Here is a 14,840-nt window from a genome sequence, read left to right as displayed (position 1 = left end):
AAAAATACTAAGCTTTGATATTTATGAGTCTTTTGGGTTGATTGAGAACATAGTTGTTGATAAATAATACAAATAATCCTCTAAAATACAACTTGCCTAATAATTCTGCACACAGTGTATACAATTTAAAGATAATCAGAAAAATCTCAAAAAGTACTTGATTAATCCTGTAGATTTTGTGATACGTGATGTGCATAGACTCATAGGCCCGATCTAGCATTTGAGTTTTGCTTAAGTGACTTTTCTTTTCTGTGTTACTGCATTTGATGCGGGTTTATTTGTGCCAATTTCTTCTAAATGGCGCAAGAGCATCGATGAACTTTGCACAAAATCAAATATGCTCTGTAGAGCAATAAAAGTGGCAAGATCCTTTAAAATATTGCAAATAGAAACAAAAGGGAACAAAACTAAATCTAAAATATCTCGAAAAGGAAAACCATGTTCACATTCTCACGTAAAGAAAAAAAGAGAAGAAATCAAGTAAATCAAATAAAAATATAAATTTGACTTAAAAAGGCATAAATTATATAATGAATAAGGCACAAGCATACAAGTCACTATAAAAACAATTTTACTGCAGAAAAAAAAAATAAAAAAAAGATAGTCCTTTCATTGTCTAGGGCAGTGTTTCTCAACTCCAGTCCTCAAGACCCCACAACAGGTCATGTTTTCAGGATTTCCTTAGTATTGCATAGGTGATGGAATTAATGCCTGAGCAGGTGATGAAATTATCACCTGTGCAATACTAAGGAAATCCTGAAAACATGACCTGTTGTGGGGTCTTGAGGACTGGAGTTGAGAAGCACTGGTCTAGGGGGCAAATGGAGCAGACAAGTACAGCCCCATAGACATTAAACTGAGAGGCAGGACACATGGATGCTAACTGCTCCTCGCTAGATAGTAAAGACAGTGATGAATTGGTTCCACCTAGTATTAAGCAATATGAGAGACTGAATCCTAACTCAGAAGTGCTGTATAGGTCCCATTAGGCAGTAATAGTACAGTAATGCAGGGGAGGCATTATTCAGCCATAGCAGATAGTGTCTCCTTTTGGATGGCCTGACTCATACACAGCAGTATGCATGATGATTTCAATAGGGGACAAAAGATCCATAATGGGAGACTTGGGTTACTGTGTATGGCAAGATTAAAGAGGTTTTCATAGATCATAAAATATCTGTGCAAAGTCAGCAAATATGGTATAAAATAGCAAAGCAACCAATACTTACCAGTTAAATCTCCCTCCACACCAGCAAAGACAAACCACCTACTTTGGTAAGTGCGGCAGTCAATCACAGTCCTCAGCGATCTCATGACACAAACTACCATGGCTGGTGATTGCTTGCAGACGTACAAAATGCTGGTTTGTCACCTCCGCAGCCAAGTAAATACAGACCAGAAGGAAGATCCAGACCGGTATATCAGAAAATATCTTTTATGACTATTTTTACTATTCCATGCCTTTGAACAATTTCTTTATGATCTTTGAAAAACCCCTTAAAGCACCACTCCAGCATTTTTTTTGAGTGGCGCCACTAATCTACCGTAAGTTCCCTGTCCTTTGTCTCATACTTACAAGCCTCCATCTTCATCTGTTATCGGCATCGCTCCGCCGGATCGCTCTAGTGTTTGCTTGACGATCCGGAAGTCACATCTCAATGCCAGGCTATGAAAGCCAGGACAAGGCCAGAACAAAGCTCCCATAGATATACACCGAGAGCTTGTGACTGTTACCTCTGACATCCGGTCAAACAGGAGTTGCAGTCTGATGGCGTATTGAGACCAGAGTGGCGGCAGGAAGAGCTGAAGATGGAGGCTGGCGAGTATAAGACTAGGGTCAGGGAACTGGAGCGGTGCTTTAAGTGTACTACAAATTTAAAGGAGTCATTTTGCAAGGGACATTTATCCAGGGAATAGGGGACAAACCTCTGATCACTGGGAGAAGCACTGAAACCGTGAATAGGAGTCCTATGCTCACCATTCCTCCTTACTGCAGTGAGGAGTTTGCGTCCATGTGCCCTGTCCCTCAGTTTAATGTCTATGGGGCTGTACTTGTCAGTTTCCATTTGGCCCCTAGACATTGAATGGACTACCAGGGTCCGGGTAATCCCAGCAGTGCGGCCCCCTGCTGATATTTATCACATACTGTGGATTGATGACCTATGTCAATTATGGGACACCCCCATTAATTATTATAATCAGTGAATTTAAAGAGCATCTAACCAGTTCGATACGCCAGCAGTCGTGCCTGTATTGTACAGTGCTGAGCAATTTCTTGGGTAAGTCCCTGCTGATCCTCATCTCTCGTATTAGTGAGGTAGAAACCAAAATCAGAATAGCTGGGAACGCTAGCAGCAACAGTAGCAAGAATAAGGACGAGTTCCTTCATGTTCTGCCGCAGGCAGATGAAATATGGGTCCTCACACAGATTTTCCAATCCAATTAGCCTAAGAATTTCCTTGTGTGTGTCTTCACTGGAGACTAAAAAAAGTGATTCATACTCCTTAACCCGCTCCTGGCGATACTCATAAAAAGTGCTTCTTGCAAATTCAGGCTCTACCCTGGCGATTTTCTGTATAAAGTCGCACTTTAAGGACGTCTCTTCCACAAACTGCACCATGTAGCACGCCAACGGCTGCAGAAGCACGCACACGTGAGCCCGACTGTTCGATTTCAACCTCTCTACAGCCTTGGCATCTAGCCTGGCATCTCCAATGCTGGTTTGAGATGAGTTTCCTTGCTGTAGGCTCATCTCAGGATCTGATGGCCAGTATGAGATACGGTTAACACCAGCTGGGAGGAAAAAAAAGTAATAAGCATATATTACTATTGGGTATATTTCTGATAAACCGTAAGAAGGATTTACCAGCAGCTCACCATTTACAATCATTTTCAGGCAGGTAGAGCAAGGTTTCCTGGAGAAGTAGAGATCACAGTCCTTGAGCCTTGCGCCATGCTTTATCACAGCAATCTGACCGGCATGGAGTTCGCTGCTGGAGCAGTGGAGACCGATGATCTTCATGCTACTCACAACTACGAGCCCCGTCTTCTTAATATGCTGCAAGAATCAACAATTCAGAAAAATTCATCATGTGAAGGGAATCCAGAGAGCATAGTACACTGGAAATTAAAAAACTGATGACGTAGTCATTTGAGGGCTTGCTGTTTTTTAGTTTAGTTTTTGAGTTGAAATTTTATATGACACCATTTATTTTATTTCATGGAAGAAAAAATAATAATAATGATGATGTTTTTCTGGTATGACTTTTACATCTTTCAAGTTGTGGAAAAAAAAGTGAGACATTAGTTTTATTCTATGGGTTAGATGGGCTTTGGTGATTCCAAATTAATATAGAATACTAATTTAAAAAAATGTAAGAACTTAAAAACGTTAGCTTGTGTCACAATATTCTGGGAGCCAAAACATTTTTTAATACTTCAATCTATAAAGCTGAACAAGGGATGGTTTTTAGCAGTACGATCTTTAGTTCTTATTGGTACCATTTTGGGAACATGCAACTCTCTGATCTCTTTACTCAACTTTATGGGAAATTAAGTCACCAAATAAACAGAGATTCTGCAATTTATTTTTTTTTCCTTTAAGGCGCGTTTGTTCACTGTACGGTACAGGATAAATATTATATTTTATTAGTCTTTTATTAGACTTTATCCTGCACTTTTACAATACAATGCCGTACTGCAGTCAGACCAGCAGTGTATAAAGCAAGCCTAGTTGTGGGAATTAGGCAGCACATCCCTTGTCTAGTGCAGCATGTGGGTACAACCGCTGTGCATGCACGGTGGGACAAGGGGTACATTTATTAATATTGTTCAATTATATTTTATTTTTGTTTTGGTAAATCAACAGTAAAAGTGAAGATAAGAAACTTTGTAGAATATCTTATAGGAGAAAACATGTCTTTACCAAATGATCAATCATTTCATTTCTCCTTTAATGAACATTCCTTCTAAAAAAAAATGACTTAAATCTGTCTAGAGATCTATTATCAGTGAGGAATCATATTACACCTGCTGCCTATAAAAGTCTATGGAGAGGTGATGGGGAGATGCTGGATGGAGATAGGCACAGAAAGAGATAAATAATAGAAACTACTGAGGTTTCTAGTGCAGAAGTAAAGCGGGACAATCTGCTAAAAATGCAGAATACAAGTCATATAATATCCCTCTTGTACATACGACAGCTTATTCTGAAACATTTCCTGAAAGTGCAGTTATACTTTAATTTTCTACTGAATTCTGTATATAAAATAGGTAGAAATGCACTGCTCTAACGTTTTTGGATTGTTTCTTCTAAAGATTATGGAAGTTCTTATTAGTGGGTTTTATCCACTTTGCAGCAATGTTTGGGTTGCTTCAATGCATCTACAACAAAAAATAAGCAACTTTATGTCTACAGATCCTGAGCAGATCTATGCGTCCCTATAATAACAGACTACACCCAAACCCTGTGTAGTCACACTGTGTAGCCTGCCTCTTGGCTACTAGAGTTGGTGCGCACCGATTTGCAGGACTCAGTCCATCGGCCACATCGCTAATCTCTGGCTACTGGATGGGCGCCCCGTGTACCACCTTTTAACTGAAGGCATCTGTAGCTTGTTTTATGATTCGCCAGCCTGACGCGATGTCCCATGTGCATCACGTTACGCCATATTGGCTAAGTATGGACTGGCTGAAGGTTTGGGGACCTGCAAATCAATTCGCACCAGTCCTACAACAACCTACCAAGAAGTAGGGGCAGATGGAGGGATATATCCACAAAAACAGCCCTTATTTGCTCTGGCTGTCAAAAATAGCTGGTTATTAAATAGATAAATAGATATATATAATAAAATCAGATACCTGAGGTTTCTTTTTGTTCTGAACATCTTTAGAAGAGGGAAAAACCTCCATCCACAGGCTTAGTAGTGTGAATAAATTGACTTTAGAAAGCCTTGGGACTTGGCCTACAACAGAAAAATGACAAAATATCAAGATGTGTATAGAATAATGTCAGCTGTTATCAAATGCACCTCTTGTGGCTCTCCAGACGTTTCTCCTTGACAAACGAGTTTAATTCTCTTTATCATCATCTATTAATATGTAAACTATTGCTGATTCTACATTAGAGGAATGCGACCGTTTAAAGAGTTCTTCGACTTTTAGAAAAGTGGTCCTCAAACACTTGGCTTATACATGGGTAAAAAAAAACAAATACAGGTAGTACTCACCCTCCCCGTTGCTGCTTGTCTCTGTATTTTGGCTGCAGCAGTTACATCACTTTGGTATCACTGCTGCAGGCAATCACTAAACTCTGTGACTCGTGTTGTCTACATTGGCAAAGCTGCTGAGCTCAGTGATTGGCTGCAGCAATGGTTAGCGCTGTAGTTGTGACTTGACTGTCACAGCCAAAGCATGGATTATGGCGTGTAACAGAACGTTGAACAGGTGAGGAATAGTGTTTTGTTGTTTTTTTTTTTTATTTATTACAGGAGACGAGGGATTCAGTGAAATGGGCGTTAGGTGAGTATAACTGTGTTTGCTATTTTTAAATAAAAATGGAAAACTGTGCTTTGTTTTTATTTCAAATAAAGGACTTTATACTTGCTGTGTCTTTATTTACCATATAACTATAGGATTAGTAATGAGTGGCTGTCTTATAGACACTTCTCCATTACTAAGCCATGGGCTTGATGTCATCAACCAATACAAAGGTGACATCAACCCCACAAACATGAACCCTGCTTGCCACCACTACAGGACAAGTAGGAAGAGCCGGGCAAAGCGTCAGAATTATCGCATCTAATAGATGTGCCTTTTCTGGGTGAATGTTGGCGGTCAATATCCATTACCAGCCTGAGAATACCAGCCCCCAGCTGTCTGCTTTAGCAAGGCTGATTGTCAAAAATTGGGGGGGGGGGGCAACATTTGATTTTATTATTTCTTTAAACAATTTTTAAAAAACAGAGTGGGGGACCCCTCTATTCTTGAAAACCAGCCTTGCTAACGCTGACAGCTGAGGATTGCAGCCCGCAGCTTTCAGCATTGCCTGGTTATCAAAAGTACAGAGGAACCCGTGTCGTTTTTTATTTTTATTCATAGCGCAGACAGGTGATGAATACTCCCAGCAGCCGCAGCCTGCTCTTATTAGTATCACTTGAATATAACTCATCATTCTCCCCTGCTCATGCTGATCGCCGGCAAAGCAGGGGAGAATAATTCGAGCGGTGTTCAGCACTAGACAAGAGCAAATATCTTCGGCTCTCTACTTATTCTACAAGCTATAGCGTTTACCGAAGAAGCTGCAGCGGGAACCCGGATACCTGGAGCGCTCCGATAATCAGGTGTCAGGCACCGCAGCTGCATATGTTGCGGCTGTGTGACAGTCACAACACATGCATGGAGAGCCTATCTGTTGTTACTGTCACACAGCCGCGATACATGCAGCTGCGGCGCCGGACACCTGATCAGAGCGCTCCAGGCATCCGGGTTCCCGCTGCAGCTTCTCAGGTAAGCGCCATAGCTTGCAAAATAAGGAGAGAGCCGAAAATATTTGCTCACGTCTATTCAGCACCCAGCGCCAGGGAACAGCGCTAACTATACCACTGCTTCCCAGGCGCCGGAATGTGCGGTACACGGTTGCCACAAGTATTACCCACACGTACACAAAGGAACCTCTGGCCTCTGTTTGAAGACTTTGAAGGAGAACTCACCACCTCTCATGACAGCCTGCTCCACTCATTGATCACCCTCACTGTTAAAAAGTTTTTTCTAATATCTAATCTGTATCTTCTCCCTTTCACTTTCATCCCATTGCTTCTCGTGTTTACATGTGAAAATGAGAATAAGGATGATCCCTCTATATTGGGGCAACCCTTCAGATATTTGCAGACCGCTATTCAGTCTGTTCTTAGCATTCTTTTTCGCAAGCTAAACATTTCCAGATCCTTTAGTCGTTCCTCTTAAGACATACTGTACTTTGCAGTCCGCTCACCATCCTGGTAGCTCTTTTCTGAACTTGCTCCAGTTTTTCAATGTCTTTTTTTAAATGTGGTGCACAGAACTGGACACAGTAATCCAGATGAGGCCTGACCAAGGAGGAGTAGAGGGGGATAATTACTTCACGTGATCTAGACTCTCTGCTTCTCTTAATACATCCTAGAACTGTGTTTGCCTTTTTTGCTGCTGCATCACACTGTTGACCCATGTGCAGTCTGTGATCTATTAGTATACCCAAGTCTTTTTAACACATGCAGTTGCTTAGTTCTATTCCTCCCATTCTGTAGATGTAATTTTTCTTTTCTTGCCTAAATGTAGAATCTTGCATTTCTCCTTGTTAAATACCATTCTACTAGTCACTGACCATTGTTCAGGCTTATCTAGCTCCTTCTGAATCCTTTTTCTGTCTTCACTGGTGTTCGTTTTCCCTCCTAGCTTTGCATCGTCTGCAAATTTGATTAGTTTCCCTTACCTAGATCATTTTAAAAAAAATGTTGAACAACACTGAGACCAGGACAGAGCATTGTGGTACGCCACTTGAAACACTCTTCCAATTGGATGTGCAACCAATTATTACCACTCTTTGAGTACGATCACTGAGCCAGTTATGAATCCACCTAACTTTATCAAATGCTTTGCTTTTCCCTGATCCGCCCAGTCAGTGATTCCATCATAGAAGGAAATTAGTCTGGCATGACTTGTTTGCTACAAACCCATTCTGGCTCTGGTTAGTTACCGTATTCTTATCCAAGTACTTACATACATGCTGTATAATAATTTGTTCAAAGATCTTTCCTGGTATAGAAGTAAGGCTCACTGGCCTGTAATTTCCTGGCTCCATCTTCTTGCCTTTTTTGAAGATAGGGACAACATTTGCCCTTCTCCAATCTTCTGGGACTTCTCCTGTTTTCCAGGATTTTCAAAGATTCTGGTTAATCATTCTGCAATTTCCTCTGCAAACTCTTTCAGTACCCTATTATGATGAGCCATTGGACAAAAATGGAGGTCCATGCATTGTTCTTGCACAACGTCCCTTGTCTATCTGTGTCCGCCAGTGTGTCTCAGTGTGAATGAAACAGCACAGTTTAGGCTGTGTTGACACAATGCAGTCATGTTCCTTTTTTTTTTTTTTTTTGCAAAAACATTGTCCAGGACAGAGGTGATCCCCTCCCTGTGTGACCGCAGGCTTAAACGCAGGTCTGCGGTCAGGGAAGTACAAGTACGACTTGGGGGCCGGACACTAGTCATAACTTATAAAGTAAAAAAACATAACAGAAAATCCCCCAAAAATAAGGAAAACAAACCCACCCGAATAATAGTAAGAATTCTGCTTTATTCCAGGGGATGTCCGATATAATGTAATATCGCTAGTGGCCTGGACTGACCGTAAATAACAAAATAGATCATACTCCCTGCCCCACCATCCTCTCCACCGTCTGAAAGGGATACCTTCCACAGGAGGGATAGGTAATTAGCTGCAGCAGACCAGTCATGGCGGCTGGAACATTGCATCACAGGATGACCGCTGCAGCCAATCACAGGTAGCAGCAGTCCTGTGGCTGTCATTACTTTCGGTGCTGATGCAGAACATGGAGCATTTTCAGCATTTGGGGCCCCCACTATGCATTTTGCTCAGGGCCACAGCCTAACACCCACATTTCCTGTGTTGTCTGCAGGGACGCCATGGAGAAGATAGCCAGGATCCTGTCAGGCTGTACACAGGCTCCATGGCTGCTGTGCGGACACAGGACACACACTCACCCTGCATGCTGTCAGTCTGTGTCCCGGCGGAGGAGCAGGTGCTAGCGGGCTGCGGGCTCCTGTACATGGGGGAGCCGGGTGTCCTCCTCTCCGCTACACGTCTGCATTACCGGCAGGATAGAGCAGGCTGACGGCGCTCCTACTACATGACAGGTAATAACAGACGCCACACAGGTCACTCGGCTCCTCAGCCAGTGACAGCGGCACAAGGGTCAGTGACAGCGGCCATCGACTCGGAGACCACACTCCGTCACATCATTGCAACTGTAGTCTACGCCAAAATGGCCGCCATACCTCTGCGTCGTCGCGACTTGTCCGGCCTGTGTAGTTTTGCCTCTGTCGTTTGTGACTGGAATCTGAGAGGATTCAGTTTTGCACTGTATTTTATTTTGTTGCCATTTTTTTCTATGTCGGTGAGAAGAAAGACATCAGAACAGAAGCTGCGGCTGGAAAGTGAGCGGCAGAGATGGCTGTAACTGTGCTCAGGAAAATAAGAGATAACAGCACCATGAGACGCGTGTTAGGGCTCGGTCACGCGTCCGATTTTTTGTGCTTTAAGTGTCATTTTTTCATACGTGGAGAAATTAAGTTTCCTCGTCGTCTTCATTCTGACAGTCCATGAAAATCGGACCACACTCAAACGTCATCCAAGATTTTTTCTGGACCCATTGACTTAGATGGCGTCGGACAAAATTGGACGTTTCCACAAAAAATCCCATGACAGGATGCACAATGGTGCTCGTACGCCAAAATCAGACGTTTGAATGAGCCCTTAGCATCTATATTACATTTATGCTTTTCTTTATTACATTATACAGGCACACACCTATTGGAAAAAGTGGCGCCAGTATATCGGAAAAGGTATATGATCTGTCAGCCCGGTGTTATAGGGAAGGAGCAGATCAGAGTGTGTACCTTTATGTGAGAAAAGTTTCAGTAAAACTTGTATTTTAGTCATTGAAAGCCTGGAGATTGTGTATATACGTCCTGTGGGCTTTCCTACTGGTGACTGACAGTCTTCCCTGTATGACTGCATGAAGAGATAGCTGTCAATCACTAGTAGGACCGCCCACTGGACTCCTATGTATACAAAGATCAGGGGCTTCAATGAATAAAATACAAGTTATACAGAATCTTTTCCCACAAAGTGGCACTTCTGTGTGGAGCAACACAGGGGCAAGACAAACCAAAGGCACTGACACCCTGCGTCCCGGGCTGTTTTGTGTTTGCCAGGCTGCAATCCGGAGGATAATGTGAGGTGCACGGCGTGAGTAAAGAGACTTGGTACCGGCAGGCGATTGCCCCAGGGAAACTGGACAGAGGCAAGTCTGGCCTGTGTAGGGACTGCAAAAAAGCTGGTTACTGTGTATTTCTGATGGACTGTGCGAAGAAGCCATGTACTATGTATTTTCCTTTGGCCTGGATGAAGAAGCAGTTTACTGTGTATTGCTAATAGACTGTATGAAGTAACACAATAAAGGAACGTTTTGTTTGAACTTGCTTGGGTCACTGTCGTTTCACTGCGTACGGCCCTACCGCTGCAGTACAGTGCTCACTGTAAGTCCTTTTGCGGCGCTCCAGGGTCCTGGTCGTCGCAGTAGTGTTGCTTTCCTCCCGGGGAGAGTGATGCTACATTTGGAGGCAAGGAAGGATAACTGCATCCAGGTACCACAAACATGCAACACTTCACACTCCAGGCCACCAGGGGGAGCTCCTGATCCTATTTACTAGGTGACTACCCATATATATATAACTGGTAGTCTGTAGGGAAAGTGAGTCAGTCCTTGAGGGAAGCTGTTCCTGACAGGAGCGAATTCCTGACAGAGGAGAGGGTTCACGGAGCTGTGCATGCCCACAGAGCTGCAGCTCCCAGAAAGAGACATTGAAGGCCGAATTGTTTGCAGCGAGCGTGCAGGAGAGGAAGCACAGGAGAGGATACCAGAAGGGGACCAGTCCCGAGCAGGCTGCCTCCTTCTGAGGCACAGAGACGATAGCCGGTACACCGAGGTTGTAAGGACCCTATGACTTCCATCAGAGACTGGCAGGACAGCTGAACTCCACGTTACCTGTCTGACCTAACACCCAGGAGGCACGGTGACAACCCTCAGAGGCTGAGCGTGCTAGAGTCCCAGTCATACGGGTATGTCCTATCCAATCCGGGGGACAGAGAGAGATAACATCTGTGAGGACCTTATGAGAAGCTTAGCAGTAAGGGACTACACCACCACGGTGCTAGAGGAAAGGCTTTTATTCTCCACCTGGACAAGGGAACTCTGAACTTGCCTCCAAACCGGCCGGGCCCTGCCTGCCCTGTGGTCTGGTACTCTGGACTGTGGATGCTGAAGTCTTCAGGAAAGGTAAAGAGACTGCAACCTTGTGTCTTCGTTCTTCTCTGCGCTACTCACCATTCACCATCTATACACCAGGAGCCCTGGGGATATATTTCACCTGTGGGAAGGTATACCATCTAGCTGCCATAACATCACCCCAGCGGACCCCTTAAAGCAGTTTCGGTCACCCTGACCGAATACCTCAGGTGGCGTCACGAACATAAACTTTATCCCTTTAACCCCTTCCCGACATCTGACGGTATAGTACATCACATGTCGGGACCCCCGCTTTGATGTGCGCTCCGGCGGTGAGCGCACATCAAAGCCGGGACATGTCAGCTGTTTTGAACAGCTGACATGTGCCCGCAATAGGCGCGAGCAGAATCGCGATCTGCGCGCGCCTATTAACTAGTTAAATGCCGCTGTCAAACGCAGACAGCGGCATTTAACTACCGCATCCGGCCGTGCGGCCGGATATGAGCGCATCGCCGACCCCCGTCACATGATCGGAGGTCGGCGATGCTTGTACATTGTAACCATAGAGGTCCTGGAGACCTCTATGGTTACTGATTGCCGGTGGCTGTGAGCGCCCCCCTGTGGTCGGCGCTCACAGCACACCTGCAAATCTGCTGTGTAGCAGCGATCTTATGATCACTGCTGCATAGCAGAGCCGATCGGGCTGTGCCTGCTTCTAGCCTCCCATGGAGGCTATAGAAGCATGGCAAAAGTAAAAAAAAAAAAGTTTTTAAAAATGTGAAAAAAATAAAAAAAATATAAAAGTTTAAATCACCCCCCTTTCGCCCCAATCAAAATAAATCAATAAAAAAAAAACCCAACCTACACATATTTGGTATCGCCGCGTTCAGAATCGCCCGATCAATAAAAAAAAAGCATTAACCTGATCGCTAAATGGCGTAATGAGAAAAAAATTCGAAACGCCAGATTTACGTTTTTTTGGTCGCCACGACATTGCATTAAAATGCAATAACGGGCGATCAAAAGAACGGATCTGCACCAACATGCTATCATTAAAAACGCCAGCTCGGCACGCAAAAAATAAGCCCTCACCTGACCCCAGATCACGAAAAATGGAGACGCTACGAGTATCGGAAAATGGCGCAATTTTGTTTTGTTTTTTGCAAAGTTTGGAATTTTTTTTCACCACTTAGGTGAAAAATAACCTAGTCATGTTAGGTGTCTATGAACTCGTAGTGACCTGGAGAATCATAATGGCAGGTCAGTTTTAGCATTTAGTGAACCTAGCAAAATAGGCAAGCAAAAAACAAGTGTGGGATTGCACTTTTTTTGCAATTTCACTGCACTTGGAATTTTTTTCCCGTTTTCTAGTACACGACATGCTAAAACCAATGATGTCGTTCAAAAGTACAACTCATCCCGCAAAAAATAAGCCCTCACATGGCCAAATTGACGGAAAAATAAAAAAGTTATGGCTCTGGGAAGGAGGGGAGCGAAAAACGAAAACGGAAAAAGCTCCGGGGGTGAAGGGGTTAAAGACCTTTCCCTTTTAAACGGACATCCCAGGGCCACGGACCGGGTCAGCCCCCTGTGAACACCGGACCCGGTACCGAGTACCCCACTGCCCTGACAGGGCGCTCCACTTCTTTTTGGCTCCAATTATAAACTGATAAACTGACAACTTACATATTTTTTAGTTGTTTGTTTTTTTTGTTTTGCTCCAATATTGATGACCTTGTTACTAATTTGGTTATGATGCTATTAGTGATGAGCGAGTATACTGTTGCTCGGGTGACCTCTGAGTATTTATGACTGCTCAGAGATTTAGTTTTCATCGCAGCAGCTGAATGATTTACAGCTACTAGCCTGCTTGATTACATGTGGGGATTCCCTGGCAACCCCCACATGTACTCCGCCTGGCTAGTAGCTGTAAATCATTCAGCTGCCAGAGATGAAAACTAAATCGCCGAGCAGTCATAAATACTCGGAGGTCACCCGAGCGTGCTCGGGAAAACAAGCAACGAGTATACTCGCTCATCACTTGATGCTATGTCACAACCTTGACTTTATCAGACTCTGATCTTTATTCTATGTGACAATTCTGTACGTTGTGTTGAAAAAATAAAAGTAATTGAAAAAACTGAAAACATTGGTGTAGCAGGCAATCAGTAGCCAGGACTACACATCTTGCTGAAGGTCCACGTGACCCTTAGTGCTTCAATAGTCCATATTGTAGCTGTATTATTCTTTTACAATATTTGCAGATTTCTGAAGAAACAGAATAATACAAAGACAAAATGTACAACACAAGTGCGGTTGCCGGGATCTCTGTCCACAAAGTATGCCAACCTTCATGTACATATTTCTCCGATAGTATCCAAGGGGTGCCAGGCTTCCATTGTCACTTTTTAGGCATTGCGATTCCTGTGAAAACTCACTACCATGTGTTTGGTCGCACTATCGCAAAGCCAATTCTGCAAATATTTGTATGTGGATGAGTACAAATGGGAAGGCAAACAATTTTAGGAACTAATGGCCTGTTCTTATTATATTATTGACGGTAGACTGCGCATTTTGTCAAGGCATGTACAAATAACACATGCTCCCATATGAATAGCCAGCTATCTAAGTCCTTCTGCTTTGTAAAGAAATGGATTGATAGTTGTTACACTGACGTTAGGACTAAGACAAAAACTTTAAATGCTGAGCAACATGTAAGGGTTATCCAGCCGGTAGTGATTGTTGTACTGGTGCTGTCTGTTTTGCTTATATAGACGGACATAAACATATTCTTCTGGGCTATTCACGTGGCTTATTTTGACAAAAGAACTCGCTATTGAAGTGAACGGGTCAGTAAAAAACATGCACAACAAATGGATATTGTCCATGTACTGTCGGTGTTTCATGTATTGATTCCCAGGAGACCTCTATTTAAATTATTTTGTGCACGTGAAATCCTGTGATGCAAAGGACCTGATTCATTAAAAGTAATTACCCCAGAATTCTGGAGTTAATTGTTCTGAAAATTTTGCACAACATGGAGATACACAAAAATGATGTGACTTGTCACATATTCATGCCAGTTTCACCAAACTAGCAGAGCTGAGAGAGGACATGACGCCAGAGAGGACGTGACGAATACATTGTACCAGAAATCTTACTCCAATCCCTGACTGAAGTAAGATTTGTGGTGACATTACTTGTCAGACACTCCTGATTCATTAGGAGGCATTCAAGGAGGTGTGTTTACAAAATCAGAACCACTGTCATCATATAAAAGTGACACCGGAACAACCATTAATTCATGAATGCAGCGCCAAAACCACCGTCAGTACATGAATATAGTGCCAGAACCACCGTCAGTATATGAATGCAGTGCCAGAACCACCGTCTGTATATGAATGCAGCACCAGAACCACTGGCAGCACATGAATGCAGCACCAGAACCACCATCAGCACATGAATGCAGCATCAAAACCACTGTCAGGACATGACTGCATTGATAGAAACACAAACAGTACATCTATACAGCACCAAGCTTAGTATAGCGGTCAATTGCAGTGTCAGGTCAGCCCCATATACAATTGAATTGCATAAACCTACAACTCACAGTACGTCCTTAACCAATGGTAAGGAAATGCTGGGAGCTGCTGTTACCAGTCAGTATCAGATGCCAAACCATACATGTACCACAGTAGTGATGATTAGAGATGAGCGAACTTGTTCGGAAAACATTTGCCAATCTCAAATTCGGCATGAACATTGCACATTCGGATT

General features: G+C 43.4%; 1 protein-coding gene across 1 annotated transcript in view; it reads right to left on the bottom strand.

Moving 5' to 3' along the window:
• The window catches only part of CDADC1 (cytidine and dCMP deaminase domain containing 1), a 31,286-nt gene extending 22,224 nt beyond the window's left edge, over window positions 1-9,062 (bottom strand). The window contains exons 1-4 of the mRNA XM_077298078.1: window positions 8,758-9,062; window positions 4,861-4,964; window positions 2,878-3,058; window positions 2,224-2,793 (exon numbers count right to left, since the gene is read on the bottom strand). Coding sequence (XP_077154193.1) covers window positions 2,224-2,793; window positions 2,878-3,058; window positions 4,861-4,964; window positions 8,758-8,824 — 922 coding nt within the window. The 5' untranslated portion in view covers window positions 8,825-9,062. The remainder of the gene's footprint in view (window positions 1-2,223; window positions 2,794-2,877; window positions 3,059-4,860; window positions 4,965-8,757) is intronic.
• Between the last annotated feature and the right edge of the window lie 5,778 nt (window positions 9,063-14,840).

Source organism: Ranitomeya variabilis, chromosome 3 (assembly GCF_051348905.1).
Source record: "Ranitomeya variabilis isolate aRanVar5 chromosome 3, aRanVar5.hap1, whole genome shotgun sequence".
Taxonomy (NCBI): Eukaryota; Metazoa; Chordata; class Amphibia; order Anura; family Dendrobatidae; genus Ranitomeya; species Ranitomeya variabilis.
This window is presented reverse-complemented; position numbering and strand designations above follow the sequence as displayed.